Raw genomic sequence first — 15418 nt, forward strand, 5'->3', positions numbered from 1 at the left:
ATGTTTTGAGATACAATTGTTTAAGTATCAGTGCTCCTCCATGTAAATTTATGTAAAGTTTTCATTTTTACTCTTTCATTCTTCTTAATTTCATGTTTCATTAACATGTTTTACTTTCAAACTATTTAGAATGAAACTATTTAGAATAAAATTAAAAATTTATATAATCTCTTATGTGTCATATATCACATACATGCAGTAAACGTTTTTCATTAGACAAAAAAGGATAAAATTGTCTTTGGAGAGAAAATAAATTGGAAATTTTTTAATTCTGTAACTAATAGAACTTGTATACAAAGAAGTGAATATTAAGTTGGATAGTTTATATAATTATATAATTATGCAATTTGGGTAATATCTGTTCTAGGAAAATAACTCTTTCATCTTATTGACATAGGTTCTCTATTAAAAATAAATTTCCAAACAGGGAGCTGGGACAGATGAAAAAGTACTGACAGAAATTATTGCTTCGAGGACACCTGAAGAACTGAGAGCCATAAAACAAGTTTATGAGGAAGGTAAACATTTGGAATTTTATTTCCCCTTCATCTCCAGTCACTTTTACACTTTTCTAAAGTGAGTGCAGTTCTTCATGGTTACAGGAGGCAGGCCATACGTGATTGCTGAATAAACGAGTGAGCGAATGAATGAATAAGCAACAATTCAAGCTTGTTTTCCTTCAGTAAGGAAAAGACTGCTTTTTCCTAGACCTGTATCTATTTTGGTACTTAAGAGAAGCTTCTGATGAAGATAGGAGTTTACTTTTACGTAGAATTTGCAACTAGTGTAGGGACATACAGGTTGTTTTTCTTTCACATGAACTTCAAGATGTAGGTGGTTTTTCTTCCTGAAAAAAAAAAAAAAATCAGTTTTAATGTTAGTAGAAGTTAAGAGTTACCTAAAAGGCCCTTTTGGAATTTGGGAAAAGAAACCTTGTCCAGACCAGAGTTGATGAAAATGTTTGAGTAAACGTGTGCCGTTTTAGTCGATGGCAGTGCTTGAATACTCTGCATTTTAATTTTTCTCTTTGGTGTGCCTTACTTTTTTTGTGAAAAAAAAATCTATCATTTCAATCTGAAGTATGTTCTATGAATGGAACCAAGAAGATGAAATAAAAAGTAAAGTAGAGTGTTCTTTGCTTGTCACATTTTCTATACCAGACCCTTTCCCCTACCTGACTGAGCAGACTGTTGAGATTATCAGCTCAGTCAGCAGACCAACAAGCTGAGTGCCTTCAGCTAGGAAAATGGGTCCCTGTCTCGGCATTAGTTTATTTATCTTAGAAATGACATTGTAACTCAGCAAGTCAGAACAGTGTGAAATTTAAATAATTAACTTTCTGAAGTGCTGGATCTTCTTTCCTGCTTCTCTTGTTAAAGTTGGATAGGTCCCAGCCACTAAGGCAGAGGGGATACATGTAACGTAAGTGCAGAAGATCACCTATGCGTTTTATTTGATGTAATATTCAAAGATCTCTCTCTGGGGATGGTGACATTTGTGAGGGAGCCTTTGTGTGCTGGATGACAGACCGGCTGCTGTCACGTACTACGCCCTGGCTGTGTGTCTGGTGGTGCACTGGCTGTCAGGAATGACACAAAGCGTTCCCATACCATAGCTCCCGTACTCTAGGAGTTTGCAGTCTCTTGAGGGGTGACGTGATTTAGAAACTGACTGCGGCTGTTCAGGGATAGCAAAACCCAAACTAAAGTCAAATACCAAAAAATGTTTCATGCCAGAATTCATTTAGAGCAGAGAGGTCATCCAGGCTCTTGATGTTAGAAGAGGCTCTGTAGTGCAGTCAGACAAGGTTTCCAGACGAGGTAGGTTTTGGGGAGGTGAAGAAAACATTTTTGGCGTGTTCGTCCCTGGTCTGGAATGGCATGGGGACTGGAGTGAGAACAGTATATGGAAGGAGTGGAAAGAAGCTGGCTGTCATGGAGGGTATGTGCATGTCTCGTGCGGGAGATAAATAGAGTAGATGCTGGCTCTGTTGTCGATGGTTTTACATGACTGGGTGAGAGCTTTGCACTTGATTCAGAGGTGGTGTAATGGGCGGTGGAGTACTGAAGGAAGGAGATTTGAATCAAGAGGCTGATTAGATAGCTATACATGTGGGGAGGTAAGGTAGGCAGTTATGGCCCAACCTAGGTGGGCCATAGGTTGGTGGGAGGTATGACGGGGATAGATTAGAGGGAGGGGAACTATGTGAAACGATTTGATCATTAATCACATACAGGTTTTGTAGTACGCGAAGGGATAGAAGAGTCCTTCAACATTTTGTATTTAGGTAACTGGTTGAAATAAAGATGGAGCTCTTCTAGACATTTATTTATTTAATATTATATTATATATTATATTATATTTAGTTAGCCAGCATGTCATAAGGTTTTGATGTAGTGTTCTAACAATTCATTAGTTGTGTATAACACCCAGTGCTCATCACCACATGTGCCCTCCTTAATACCCATCACCCGGTTACCCCATCCCTCTACCCCCCTCCCCTCTGTAACCCTCAGTTTGTTTCCCAGAGTCCAGAGTCTCTCATGGTTTGTCTCCCTCTCTGATTTCTCTCCATTCAGTTTTCCCTCCTGTCCCTGTGGTCTTCTAGATCTTTTAAAACAGAAGTGTCAGGCTTTTAAAGTTTGTCTGCTTTCAAATAATGATTTTTTTTTTTTAAGATTTTATTTATTTATTTGACACACAGAGAGACAGTGAGAGAGGGAACACAAGCAGGGGGAGTGGGAGAGGGAGAAGCAGGCTTCCCGTGGAGCAGGGAGCCCAATGCGGGGCTTGATCCCAGGACCCTGGGATCATGACCTGAGCCGAAGGCAGACGCTTAACAAATGAGCCACCTAGGCGCCCCTCAAATAATGATTAAATATTTAAATGTCTTAGAGCTGCCTTCAATAGCAGCTGTTTGAGTTAGTGAAGAGGGTGCATAGACTTTTGTAGATTCCAGTTCTCCCCTTTCCTGTGGCATTATGTGGAATAACTGGAAATAGAGCTGGGAGGGGGCATATTTTAAAACATCACAGCTGTCTCTCAGAGTTAACTTTATTTGCTGCAGAAGAAAAAATATCTTATTAGGGGAAAGAATGGCCGTGCCTAAAGAAAGAAAAGCTCAGAATTTTAGAGGATAGAAGACCTTTGGAAACTAATCATGTAAAATTTGTGAAAGAAAGCATTACAGAGTTTAAAATTATGATCAATTGTATGTTAGAGGTTTTCCTGTACCCATCACATGTCTACAGAGTATTAATTGCATTGGTTGAGAGTGTTTCTGAATGGCTGAGTCTGGATTTAGGCTTGAATTGAGTGCTTTTGAGAGACTTTAATTTGTTTTCTACCAGTCACTCATTTAAGCATTTGCCTTTAGTCTTTAGAGCACTCAGAGATGGAGTAGAGAACATTTATACTAATCAAATATTCCTTCCTTTATGTCTCCTCCATTTGATTCATGGCAGGATATCTTTTTTAGTTGAAAGAAGCTATAAATAAGTATGAAATTATTCTGTTGCAGAATATGGCTCAAGCCTGGAAGATGACGTGGTGGGGGATACATCAGGGTTCTACCAGAGGATGTTGGTGGTTCTCCTTCAGGTATTGGGTGGAGACTATTTAGAGTTTGATTAAAAAATCTGAAGCTGGACTTGTCTGAATCTAGTTAAGTAAGGTCATTTAAAATTCTTTAATCATTTCTCATACTTGCCTGATTGTGGTTGCATATTGCCTGTGTTTGTTTGTTTTTCAGAATATCTGACCTAAACTCTTCATAGCTAGCTAACTTACGGTTTTGTTTTTTTTTTGCTTTTTTTTATTTAAGATATCACTATTCTCTTTCATTCATTGGATTTAAAATCAAAAGGGTCAGATTGGTTTTGGACAGTGCTGTGTAATGATGTGAAATACTGTAGAATTGCTATCTTAAAATCGTATTATTCCTAAGAGAAAGAGCTTTATGTGCACAACCATCAGGTGGAACTAATTTTCCTTGTGAATAAAAATGCTCATGTCATTCAATAATGTGACATTATTTCTTTTCTTTTTTTTTTTTTTTTGTGACATTATTTCTTGTAGGCTAATAGAGACCCTGATGCTGGAATTGATGAAGCACAAGTTGAACAAGATGCTCAGGTGAGATGTGATATGTGGTGACTTTATTATGACATATGAATGAAAAAAAGAATCCATGATAATGGAAAATCATAATATAGATTGTGATAGCATCTAAAAATAATGTTATTTATGGGCCCTTTACAAATCATAAGACTCATAAGTATATTTTTCTCATTTTGATCTGGCCAGCTAAATGTTTTGTCCCAAAAGGGAAATGAAATAAAATGAGTTACATATAAATAGTGAATTTTGCCTAGATATATATATTTTTTTGGTGATTATGGAACTTCACAAAATGGGTAATTTTACCAAAAAATATAGGTATTACTGATTCCACTGCTAGTGAGGCAGTAGGTGTCTTGGCAGGAGAGGATAAAGAAAAAAGAATGAGGTATTTTAGTGATAAATGGTGTTTTAATACATAGTAGATTATCAGTTACCGTAGTATTTGGGAATTCCTCCACCTTTCTTTCGATAGAATTCTAAATAGGATTGTTCTCTTGTCAGCTGCTTTTGAGTGACTTCCAAATGAAATTCTGTACTTAAGTGGCTTTTAAATTCTAGTATAGTCTCACTATTGTTAGCAAGTAATCAAATCTTAACTATAGAGAACAAACTGATGGTTACCAGAGGGAAGGTGGGCAGGGGAGTAGGTGAAATAAGTGATGGGGATTAAAGAATACACTTATGATGAGCACGGAGTAATGTATAGAATTGTTGAATCACTGTATTGTACGCCTGAAACTAATATAACATTGTATGTTAACTATACTGGAATTAAAATATGTTTAAAAAACTTAAAAACATAAGTAGTCAAATGTGGGAAATATTAGGAAATTTGAAACATGAGACTTGAAAACTGGAAATTGGTAATAAAGGAATTATTTGCATTCATAGAATCACATACCATAGTCCTGTTTCTCTGGTCACATGTTTCAAGTAATAATTCTTTTTTTTTTTTTAAATATTTAAAAAAGATTTTATTTATTTATTCATGAGAGACAGGCAGAGGCAGAAGCAGGACTCTGGGATCACACCTGAGCTAAAGGCAGATGCTTAACCGACTGAGCCACCCAGGCGCCCCAAGTAATATATAATTCTGATTGTTAGTCATACACCATTGAAAAAGGAAGAGCCATCTTCACTCCTCCAGTTGACTCTTCTCTATGAAACAACAATTGGATGTGTAATCTGAATTTGCTAATGGGAAAGAGAGAGCATTATTATTCTTTTGGGTGGGTAGATTTTATAATGGTTTCAGAATGCTGTCATCTCTTTGCCTTGCTGGAGACAGAAGGAAAGCAAATGGACATGTACTGGGGACTGTCTATGCAGTATTTGATGCTTCCCTCACTATTCTCCATAAAATGCAAACCTCTTGTGTCACGTCCCTATATAAAACCTTAAAACTTCAGTGGATACCATTATCCTCAGAATAAAGTTCAAGCCCCTAAATGTGATTTATAAGCCTCTTTGTTATCTGCGCCTTGCTTGCTTTTACCTCCAGCCTCTCTTGCTCTGTCTCCACCTGACCCTTCCTCCACCCATTCACCGGACTACTTCCTCTTCAGGAGTCAGTCCTCAGGTTAGTTGTTTATCAGGTATCCCTGCCTGACTCTCCCCGCCCCCGGCCCCGCCCCCAAGTGTATGTCAGGTGCCCCTTACAGGGGCAGTCCAGCTGCCTTATATTGAAGCTGTCTATTTACTTGACTGCTTGCCCAGGGCACTCGGAGCTGTCCGTTCAGTTTGTATCCTTTGGATCTAGCATACAGTAGGCACTCGGTATATAACTGGTGAATGGGTTAGTGTATACCTCTGAAGTCCAGGGGAATAATTTCTCTTTTATAGATAGAGAAACTGAGGCTCAGGGATTTGAGAATCAAACCCATGGCCACCACTGACCGGTAGTGGAGCTGGGATTCATACCGGGGCCTGTCTAACCCCAAAGCCCTTTCTCTTTCAACTAGACAATGGTCTGTGTTCTTGCCTGCTAGTTCCTCTCCCCTCAGCACCTACACCATATAAAAGGCTTATTAAATGTAGATTGGAAGCACAAATCCAGCTTAACTCTGCCTTCTTGGAGGAAGGAATTTGTGTCCTTGAGGAGAAAGTGCTAGATCAGGCCTTCAAAACTGTACTCCCAACTGTTGGAGACAACGTATTGCTTTCCAAGCATTAATTATTTGTGGGCTTCATAGGAAATGGTGTGATTCTCACCCTCGGACTCTCAAGAGTAGTCTAGATGTTTTTTGGTGGTCACGGTGGAAGAAGCCAACTCTAGTAGTCTCAGATGACCGCAGTGAGGCCTACATTGGTGGGCAGTGGGCTCATTTCCCAGCACAGTTGGTGATGCAATGAGAGGATTGCTGCAGTGTGAGGCCAGGGAGTGGAAACAGTGCATCTTCCCCTCATTTTCATTGATTTCTCTCCTCAGAGCACTCAGTGTATAGCAGTGCTTCTCGGACTTTCAAGTGCTTGTGAATCACCTGGGGATCTCCTTAAACTGCAGGTTCTGACTCAGTGGGTCCGGGTGGGGCCTGGGATTCTGTATTTCTAACAAGCTCTCAGGTGATGCCTCTGGGGTCTTGGGACCACACTTTGAGTACCGGGGCTGTAGGGTGCCACCTACCTGTTGTGCAGAGCATATGCCCATTCAGGACCGTGAAGGGGAACCTTTAGACATCTGAAGACTGTCTTATGAAGTTACTTTAAAATATCCCTTGAATAGCGGGGCATGTGGGTGGCTCAGTCAGTGAAGCATCTGCTTGGCTCAGGTCATGACCTCAGGGTCTCAGGGAGCCTGCTTCTCCCTCTTCCTCTGCCCCTTCCCCTGGCTCGTGTGCTCTCTCTCTCTCTCTCAGCTCTCTCAAATAAATAAATAAAATCTTTTAAAAAAAATCCCTTGAATAGAATTCAGGTTTTCTTTACCCTTTCGGTGATCAGGAACAACAAAGAACATGCTACACTGGCTATTAGTCTTTGATTCTTTAAAATGTATTATTGGGGCACCTGGGTGGCCCAGTTGATTGAGCATCCAACTCTTGATTTCTGCTCAGGTCTTGATCTCAGAGTCCTGAGATGGGCCGCCTCAGAGCCTGGGGCTCTGTGCTCAGCGGGGAGCCTGTTTCTCTCCTTTTCCCTCCCGGCCTGCCTCTCCCCCCACCTTCACACTCACATGCGTGCCCGCGCGAACTCTCTCTCAAATAAATAAATAAATCTTTGAAAAAAATGTATTATTACTAATGAATTCAGCTTGTTAAAAATAATTTTCCTTTTGGTGTTAGGAAAAAGAACACACCCATTTCTTTCTTGTAGCAAGGGCAGCTGGACTGTTGTCACTAATGGGAATTTAAGTTTTTTTAACCGAGAGTAAGCTGAGACAAACAAAGGGCCCTTATATAAGCTTTTGAATTTTTTTCTCTGCTGATACCTGGCACTAAGAGGATTCCTTTCATTTCTGGGATTTGATAAGCCACAGTGAGTCATTCACCTGGGAATTCAACATTTTGTATATAATTCACTTTACTTTCTTACATTTTTATTTTTATTCATTTCTTTATAGTGGTTTTTTTTTTTTTTTTTTTTTTTTTTTTACTTTCTTACATTTTTAATGTATTAAACTGATTTTACCTCCTCCCTCTCTAAAACCTTCTTTCCTGATCTTGGAGATAAACCTGAAGGAGGGGGAAGAAAGGGGAAGGGTTGGGAATCAATGTTTACTGAGTACCTGCTATTGATTACCTGACACTCTTTGATGCATTAGTTATATAAGTTGCATAATCTCCATTAATGACTCTGTAGAAATATTAATCCTATTCTAGGTGAAGACGCGGAGACTCAAGAGATTAACTCATCTAAGATCTCACAGATAAGGATGAGGCCCAGGTCTTTTTGACTCCAAAACCTCTGCACTTTGCACTGAACCAGAGGTTATCAAACTGTGTTCAACTGTAAAGCCCCCTCTGAGGGAAGAGGGGAGGGTGAGGAGGTGTGAGGGGCCCTCATCCAGAGCTGCTCCGTGGATGTTCATCATCCTCATTTAGAAGAAAGCACTCTTACATTAAAACAAGACAAAACAAAACTTTTAAATATTCCACATGAAGATTATCATTACTGCATATGATTTACTTAATAGTTTTAGAGTAAATGTTGATCTCAAACATAATCCTTTTGAGAAAATGAAGAGTTATAGTTTAAAATAGCCATTTCACAAATTATTCCATATGACAGGCTTAACTGCTGTACCTACTAGAGAAGATTTCTAGAAATATGGAATAGTTGTTAAGAAAGGAGGGCTTCAGGAATGCTTGTAAGTATAGTAGGGGATGCACCCTCTCTCTCTTGTAGGTGTTAATGTGTGTGTATATCTTATCTATGTGTAGAAAACATATTAGAGGTAGTAACCAATATCTTTGGGATATTGGCCTTCATGGTAATTTTTTTCTTATTCATGTTTTATCTCGTACAAAATTTTTCAGTGAACACATGTTATTTTTGTTATTAGACTTAAAAAGTTACTTTAAGACGGGTCTGTAATACCATGATATAGTTCTAAACTTGAGATACTTGCATGCCTTTCATAGTAAGTCTCTTCTCAGTTTTGAAGAACATGCTCACATAACCAGGATTGATATTATTTATTTTTATCGTTAAATTAATTTCAAAACTGAGTGTAAAGATGTGATACATTTTTCAAAATTCCCTGGAAATACAACAAAAAACGGATATATATCACCGAAATCTACATTCTTAAACACACTATGATCAAAATTTCTACATCCAAACACGTGCTATGATCACACCACCTTCTGTCCTTACTTGGTTTGCCGCTTGTGAGCAGAAAGGCCGCTCCGAGTAGCAGGCTCAGCAGACTGCATTTGTCTTGGTTTAATAGGTGTACTTAACTAGAAATGAACAAAAGGGTAGTGTAGACATTTTAAAGGTTGATTCACTGGGTTTTAATAAATTATCCACATCTCAATAAGTGGACTCAGGTTTAATGATGGTGTTTGTATATAATTTTATTTTTTCAGCAATTATATGAACACTAAAAAGCATATATTTTCCATGTAAAAAAAGTAAATATAGACACTCAAACTATTCAAGAAGTATATATTAGTTGCCTACTACATGCCAGGCTTTGTGCTATACCCACGACCTTTTAAAAATTCGTTATGATCTTTTAGAAATGTGAAAACTCTTTGTAGCTAGTTTTGGTTAAACTGTAGTTGAAAAGAGAAAATATGGAGTTTATTTTTTATCATGTGTTGCTGAACAACTGCCGAGTAAACAAAACACAAAACATAGTTAAGCTCCTTTTCCAGTCTGTAAGTGGATGTGTCAACAGTGAGGTAATCAGAAATTTCTACCAATCACACCATTGCCCCCGAAAGCCTGGAAGTCCCATAGACATTTTGGGAACATTTAATCTTGCCCTGTTGCTGTGATTTATTGCTTTGACTCATTAATCTTCTGTGGCACAGTTCAGTGGCAAGCTCCAGATAGCTGCGAACTCACCTCACAGAGTTTAGGCAACATTAGAATTGAAAAGTAGAAAATGATGAATCAGGCTAATTAATATACAGGGAGTGAAACACCAGTGTCTTTCAGAACCTGGACATGAGATGGAGAAACGGCTTACTAATTGAGGTTGAAATTTTCACAGGCTTTGTTCCAGGCTGGAGAACTGAAATGGGGGACAGATGAAGAAAAGTTTATCACCATCTTTGGGACACGAAGTGTGTCTCATTTGAGAAGGGGTGAGTGAAAAGAATGTGTATGGTATAGTACTTCGGTTAATTTTGTAAGTACAGAAGCCAGTATGCCAAAATATGTGCTTTATAATAGGCGCTTCCTGAGTGAATCGGTTTTTGTATTTCTTCCTATTGGTAACCTTGAAAAATCTTATCATTCTCTTTGCTGCTGTTGTAGTTTTACAGAACTAGAGATCCTTAGTCCCCGCCTTTGCTGTCAGGGTGACGAGGGAGCTAGGCCTCTGGATTGTTAACTCTCATAGTCACTAATCACTGAGCTGTGGCTCACTTCAAGCATTTCATCCTAAATGGTGGCACCCACGATCTCTTCGCGAGGCATTCATCAGTTCTTGTGGTATCAGGTGGGAATGAGTTCAAGTGACAGGAAACCCTACTAATTGGGGCCTTAAACATGTGGCTGATTCGGCAGGACCTGGGTGGGCTATCTCTGTTTTTCTGCTTCACTGTCCTTGGTGTTTTGGGGTTTTCTTTCTCATGCCCTGTACCTGATTGTCACAGGAGGGCTACTGTAGCTCCAAATTTATCAACATTAGCAGCAAGAAGAAAAGAAAGGGGTAAACTAATCATATCTGTTTATCGTTCTTGATAAGGAAAGATTACTCAGAATCCTCTCTAGTAGATTTACCTTTGGGTTACATTGGTTGTAACGAGTAAGTAGAGGCTGGGAACTCAGTGAACAAAGAGCCTTTATAATCCATTACTTAGGGCTTGGGTATATTGAAGCTCTGTGACAAAGTCAGGGTTCTGTCAGCAAGGAAAAAGGGGAGATTTGTATTCAGTGGGACAATACCTGGTTAGAGTTAGTATCTTCTTTCTGTACAGAATAATCCTTACATGATTGAGAAATCATTTTCCTTTTTTATAGTGTTTGATAAGTACATGACTATATCAGGATTTCAGATTGAAGAAACCATTGACCGAGAGACTTCTGGTAATTTGGAGCAACTCCTCCTTGCTGTTGGTAGGTGGTGTTACAATGTATATAATATTAATGGTGTTAAGAGCTAAAGTGTTTCATTCAGTTGAAGCTGTATCTGAAAATAACCACTTCTTTATGATATCTGAGCGAAGCAAACTCCCACATTTCCAATTCAAAGTCTGTTTTGATATTGGAAATACATGATTATCTGGTTAGTTCATGTAATCCTATGGAAATACTAAAGCAACTATTTATAAAAATCATTTTGAAGCTTTATTAAAAATATTATTATTTTGTTATGAATCTGAAGTGTGGGCATTATCTCAGAGGCTTGTAAATATTGTTTCTGATACTGGGTGGAATTGTAGTATCCTTTTGAATACTGTCCTCACAGCTTTGAGGCAGACTGAGAAATTGGCATCTGAGCTAGAAAAAGTATCTTTTGTATGATGGAAGATGTGATGATGGTTGTTTTCAGATTACTTTGGAAATTTATTTTAGCTAAATATTCAGAATGATCTGGAAAAATTGGAGAACTGAGTTTGTGCAGTTGATGGTAGTATTATATACTGTCCAAATCCAGGGAGAATCTAGTCTGTGAGTTCCCAGGGACCCTAGTTTTCATATGGGTTTGGAGTGAACCTCTGTTTGTTCTGAGTATTTGGCATTGAGCTCGAGTTTTTGTGCTGTCTTCTGGAGAATAAGCTAAAGTTGTGCATGAACCGGCACTAATAGTAGTCTTTGATTTGAGTTCCACACTTAATGAATTTTAATAGAAAACTTTCGCACAACCCCTTCATAATTAGAATACACTTAAAATAATGGCATTTTTAGTTACTGTTTGAGTTTTGTTTAAGCACTGGAAGAGAGATTAACTCCACCCCCCAATTAATGAATTGTTATTTCTCTATATTAAGGAATTTTTATAGGGATAGTTTCTGAAGCTGAGCTGACTGAGGTCTGAGCAGCCCTAACACAGAGTAGATACATACATACATGTTCAGGGAAGATACTCTTTTCTGTTACCAGTTTATCTGGGTGTCTCTCCTGAATTGCATAAGTCTCATGCTGCTCTATGTGAATCATGGATAGTAAGGAATCTGGAGAGAATACCTAGGGTAAGATTACAGAAAGATAGTCCCAAGATTTGTCAAAGATTAGATGGAGTGGGTACCTTGTGTTATTTGCTTGAATATGTTGGATCAAAAACTTTCAGGATGTTTGTATCCTTTCCTGAAGGTGAAGAAGGTTGTGGTGTAACAGCCCAGACTGCCCAAACTGATAGCAGAAAGGTGCTCAGAACAGAGGGGTGTTGAAAACCTCACACGCCCTGTCCTACACGACTTTCTCTGCAGAACTCGGAACTTTAAGGAAATTCTATCCAGTTTTTAAGAAAATACTTGGTGAATATGGAGATCAGATCAGCCTGCAAATGAGCAGTTTTTTAGCATAGGTTACTTTTATGCTTGTAAATAAGTAGAGCAATAAGCATGAAGCAAGTTTTGATTTTTAATCACTATTTCTTTTCCTATCAATATAGCATCTGACCATATTATTTATTTTCTTAGTGAAATCTATTCGAAGTATACCTGCCTACCTTGCAGAAACCCTCTACTATGCTATGAAGGTAAGTGCATATCTTGAATCTTCCATCTAATTAATTTATCTTTCTAGCTATCTTTCCCTGTGTATTATTATGATTTAAATGATAGACTTTGGGTTTGTTTTTTTTTTTTAATTCTCCTTAAAACATGCAGTTCAATTCTACCAAATTGTTTTACTTTCTCAATTCATCTTAACTCAGGGAAGTTTGATGCTGTGTTTGACATTTTGAAAGTGTGCCTCCCTTTTTTTCTTTCTTACAGGGAGCGGGGACGGATGATCATACCCTCATCAGAGTCGTGGTGTCCAGGAGCGAGATTGATTTGTTTAACATTAGGAAGGAGTTCAGGAAGAATTTCGCCACCTCTCTCTATTCCATGATTAAGGTAGTAGAACCTTTGTTTAAACTATGTTCAGAAATTCAGAGCAGACCAATAGATAGCATGTAAGACAACAGATGGGAGAACCCACTTGTATAAAGTTTCAAATTTTAGTGGCGTGATTAGAGCCATGACTTATAAAGCTTGGCTTATAATATTTCCTTAAAGTACAGATGATGGCTCCCAAGTGAAAGATGGGCTCTTGGTGGGGCTGAGGCTCTTGGGGAGCTTAGGAACATTATTTAGTAGTGGTGACAGATGACTCATCAAACCCAGCCCCCGCCACTGAAGATAATGTGTTTGTTCTTTCTCTCTTTTATCAGTTCCAGCTGTCCTTATCAGTGCCTCCTTCCTTTCACTTCGGTCTTTCTTCATTGTCTGTTATCACCTTGTCTCTGGTATTAGTTCATAGTTCAGGAAAGAACCAGCCAGGTCATATCAGAAATAAGTAAAGAGTTTAGGTATTACTATCATTTTTGTCTTTAAAAGCTAGGGAGACTGTGGCCTATATTTAAATTTGGCTTAAGGCCTTTTGACTTTCTTTTCTTTCTTTCTTTTTTCCCCTTTTCTCTTTCTTCCTTCTTTTGATAAAAGGGAAAATGGGCCATATGCAAAGCAGGATCTCAACTAAGCAAGCTTTGAACTTTGTGTGTAGGTGTGGCTGGGTTGAAGGGCACTAGAGACTTCTCACATGCACTCTTTGCTTGAAACATTAATTTATCATATATATCTGTGTGTGAGATAAGCTGAGGTAAGGCATATCCTGCCCCTCTGTCTTTGAAGCAAAAACATAAGAGCCACACAGTCCCAGGATTGCCTCCCTTAGCCAGACACATAATATGTGATAGTAACTTAAAGGTTTAGAAAGCTCGGTTTGAATGTCATTGTAAAAGCTTCCTTGTTCTATGCGTTACCAGAGGGACGAACATACTTCATTGTCTCAGAGCTGTGCCTTTAAGGGGTAAAATTAGAAAGTTAAACACATGTTACATTGGTAGGAAACTCCTTGTATAACATTCCTGATGTGAAAGTCACATACACAGAGATTATCCACTTGGGAGCAAAGTCACATGAATAAAACTTGTTGCCAGACACTTAGTTTTTGATTTTCTGTGGCTTCTATGACTCATGGAGGGTAACGGAGTACATTTGGGTTTCAGGATGATACGTCTGGGGACTATAAGAAAGCCCTCTTGCTGCTCTGTGGAGGAGAGAACGACTGAGATAACCAGCTGGAGAGAGATCCTGCGCCGTGCCTGCCACGGCTGCCGCGACCTTCCTAAGCCTCTCGCTGTGCTTGTTTGTATGCCCGAGCCTGACACGTTGCCTTATTCATACTAGCATGCTAATGACCAAAACATACATGTTGCAGAAGAGAAATAGCGGTGCTTCTTGCTGATGTTCAGTAAAGCTCTTTGTCTTTTGTAGTACTTACGTTACTAAAGTCTAAAGTCTGGGTCATTTAGATTTTCTTTTAGAAGATCCGACTGCTTTTAGCCTTTTTAAAAAACTTGATTTATATTAAATTGATAACTGTATTTCCTTAATCAGAACCTTAGCCTTAAAATGATGAACTCCTGGAAGTGTTATTAATCAAGTTTGCTACTAAACTAAACTTGAAAAATTATGGTGGTTGCATTCAAAAGATTAATGAGAAATAAACATTTCCTTCCCCCTGACTCATGTGTGGGTGTGTGTTCAGAAAAACTTTTTAAAAATTATTTTTATTTGATTATGGTTGATACAAGGTTCCTTTAGTTTCAGGTGTACAATATAGTGATTCCGGTTCTCTGTGCTGTGCTCATCACAAGTGTGGCCACCATCTGTCACCATGTGACACTGTTCCAGTGTCATTGACCATAGTCCTTATGCTGCTGCTTTTATTCCTGTGACTTCGTCATTCCGTAACTGGGAGTCTGCGTCTCCCACTTCCCTTAACCATCAGTTTGTTCTCTGTATTTTTATAGGTCTGATGCTGTTTTTTCATTCAAACAGTGCTCCAAAGACAGAGGGGGGCAAGATATGCTTTACCTCTGCTTATCTCACACACAGGTGCTGTTTGTTCATTCATTTGTTCTTTAGATTCCACATGTGAGTGAAATCAAATGGTATTTGTCTTTCTCTGTCTTATTTCACTGAGCACAATACCATTAACAATGATACCTTTTTTCAAGCTATATATATATATCACTGTGTAAGTTTAAAGTATACAGCACAATGAATTGATTTATATATATTGCAAAATGATTACCATAATACATTTGGTTAACACCCGTCATCTTATAAAAATTAAAAAAAAATTTTATTTCCTTGATGAGAACTCTTAGGATCTGTCTCTTTCAAATATACCGCATAGCAGTGTGAACCATAGTCATCACATTGTACATTACATCCCCAGTACTTATTTATCTCAAAACTGGAAGTTTGTACCTTTTGACCACTTTCATCCAATTACCCCATTCCCCATTTGCCCATCTCTGGTGACCACAGATCTGATCTCTTGTTCTGTAACTTTGGTTTGTTGATGTTGTTTTTTTTGGATTCCACATGTGAGCTCATGGAGTATCTTTTCTCTGACTTATTTCACTTAGCATAATGTCCTCAAGTTTCACCCATGTTGTCACAAA

General features: G+C 38.4%; 1 protein-coding gene across 2 annotated transcripts in view; it reads left to right on the forward strand.

The window, feature by feature from the left end:
* Window positions 1-14470, forward strand: part of ANXA5 (annexin A5) — a 31868-nt gene extending 17398 nt beyond the window's left edge. For both annotated transcript variants that reach the window (XM_081811949.1, XM_081811948.1), the window contains 8 exons: window positions 428-518; window positions 3521-3600; window positions 4078-4134; window positions 9782-9875; window positions 10756-10851; window positions 12378-12436; window positions 12675-12797; window positions 13952-14470. In XM_081811949.1, coding sequence (XP_081668075.1) covers window positions 428-518; window positions 3521-3600; window positions 4078-4134; window positions 9782-9875; window positions 10756-10851; window positions 12378-12436; window positions 12675-12797; window positions 13952-14014 — 663 coding nt within the window. In that variant the 3' untranslated portion in view covers window positions 14015-14470. The remainder of the gene's footprint in view (window positions 1-427; window positions 519-3520; window positions 3601-4077; window positions 4135-9781; window positions 9876-10755; window positions 10852-12377; window positions 12437-12674; window positions 12798-13951) is intronic.
* Window positions 14471-15418: the final 948 nt, after the last annotated feature.

Source organism: Leptonychotes weddellii, chromosome 2 (genome assembly GCF_054177405.1).
Source record: "Leptonychotes weddellii isolate Sample4059 chromosome 2, ASM5417740v2, whole genome shotgun sequence".
NCBI lineage: Eukaryota > Metazoa > Chordata > Mammalia > Carnivora > Phocidae > Leptonychotes > Leptonychotes weddellii.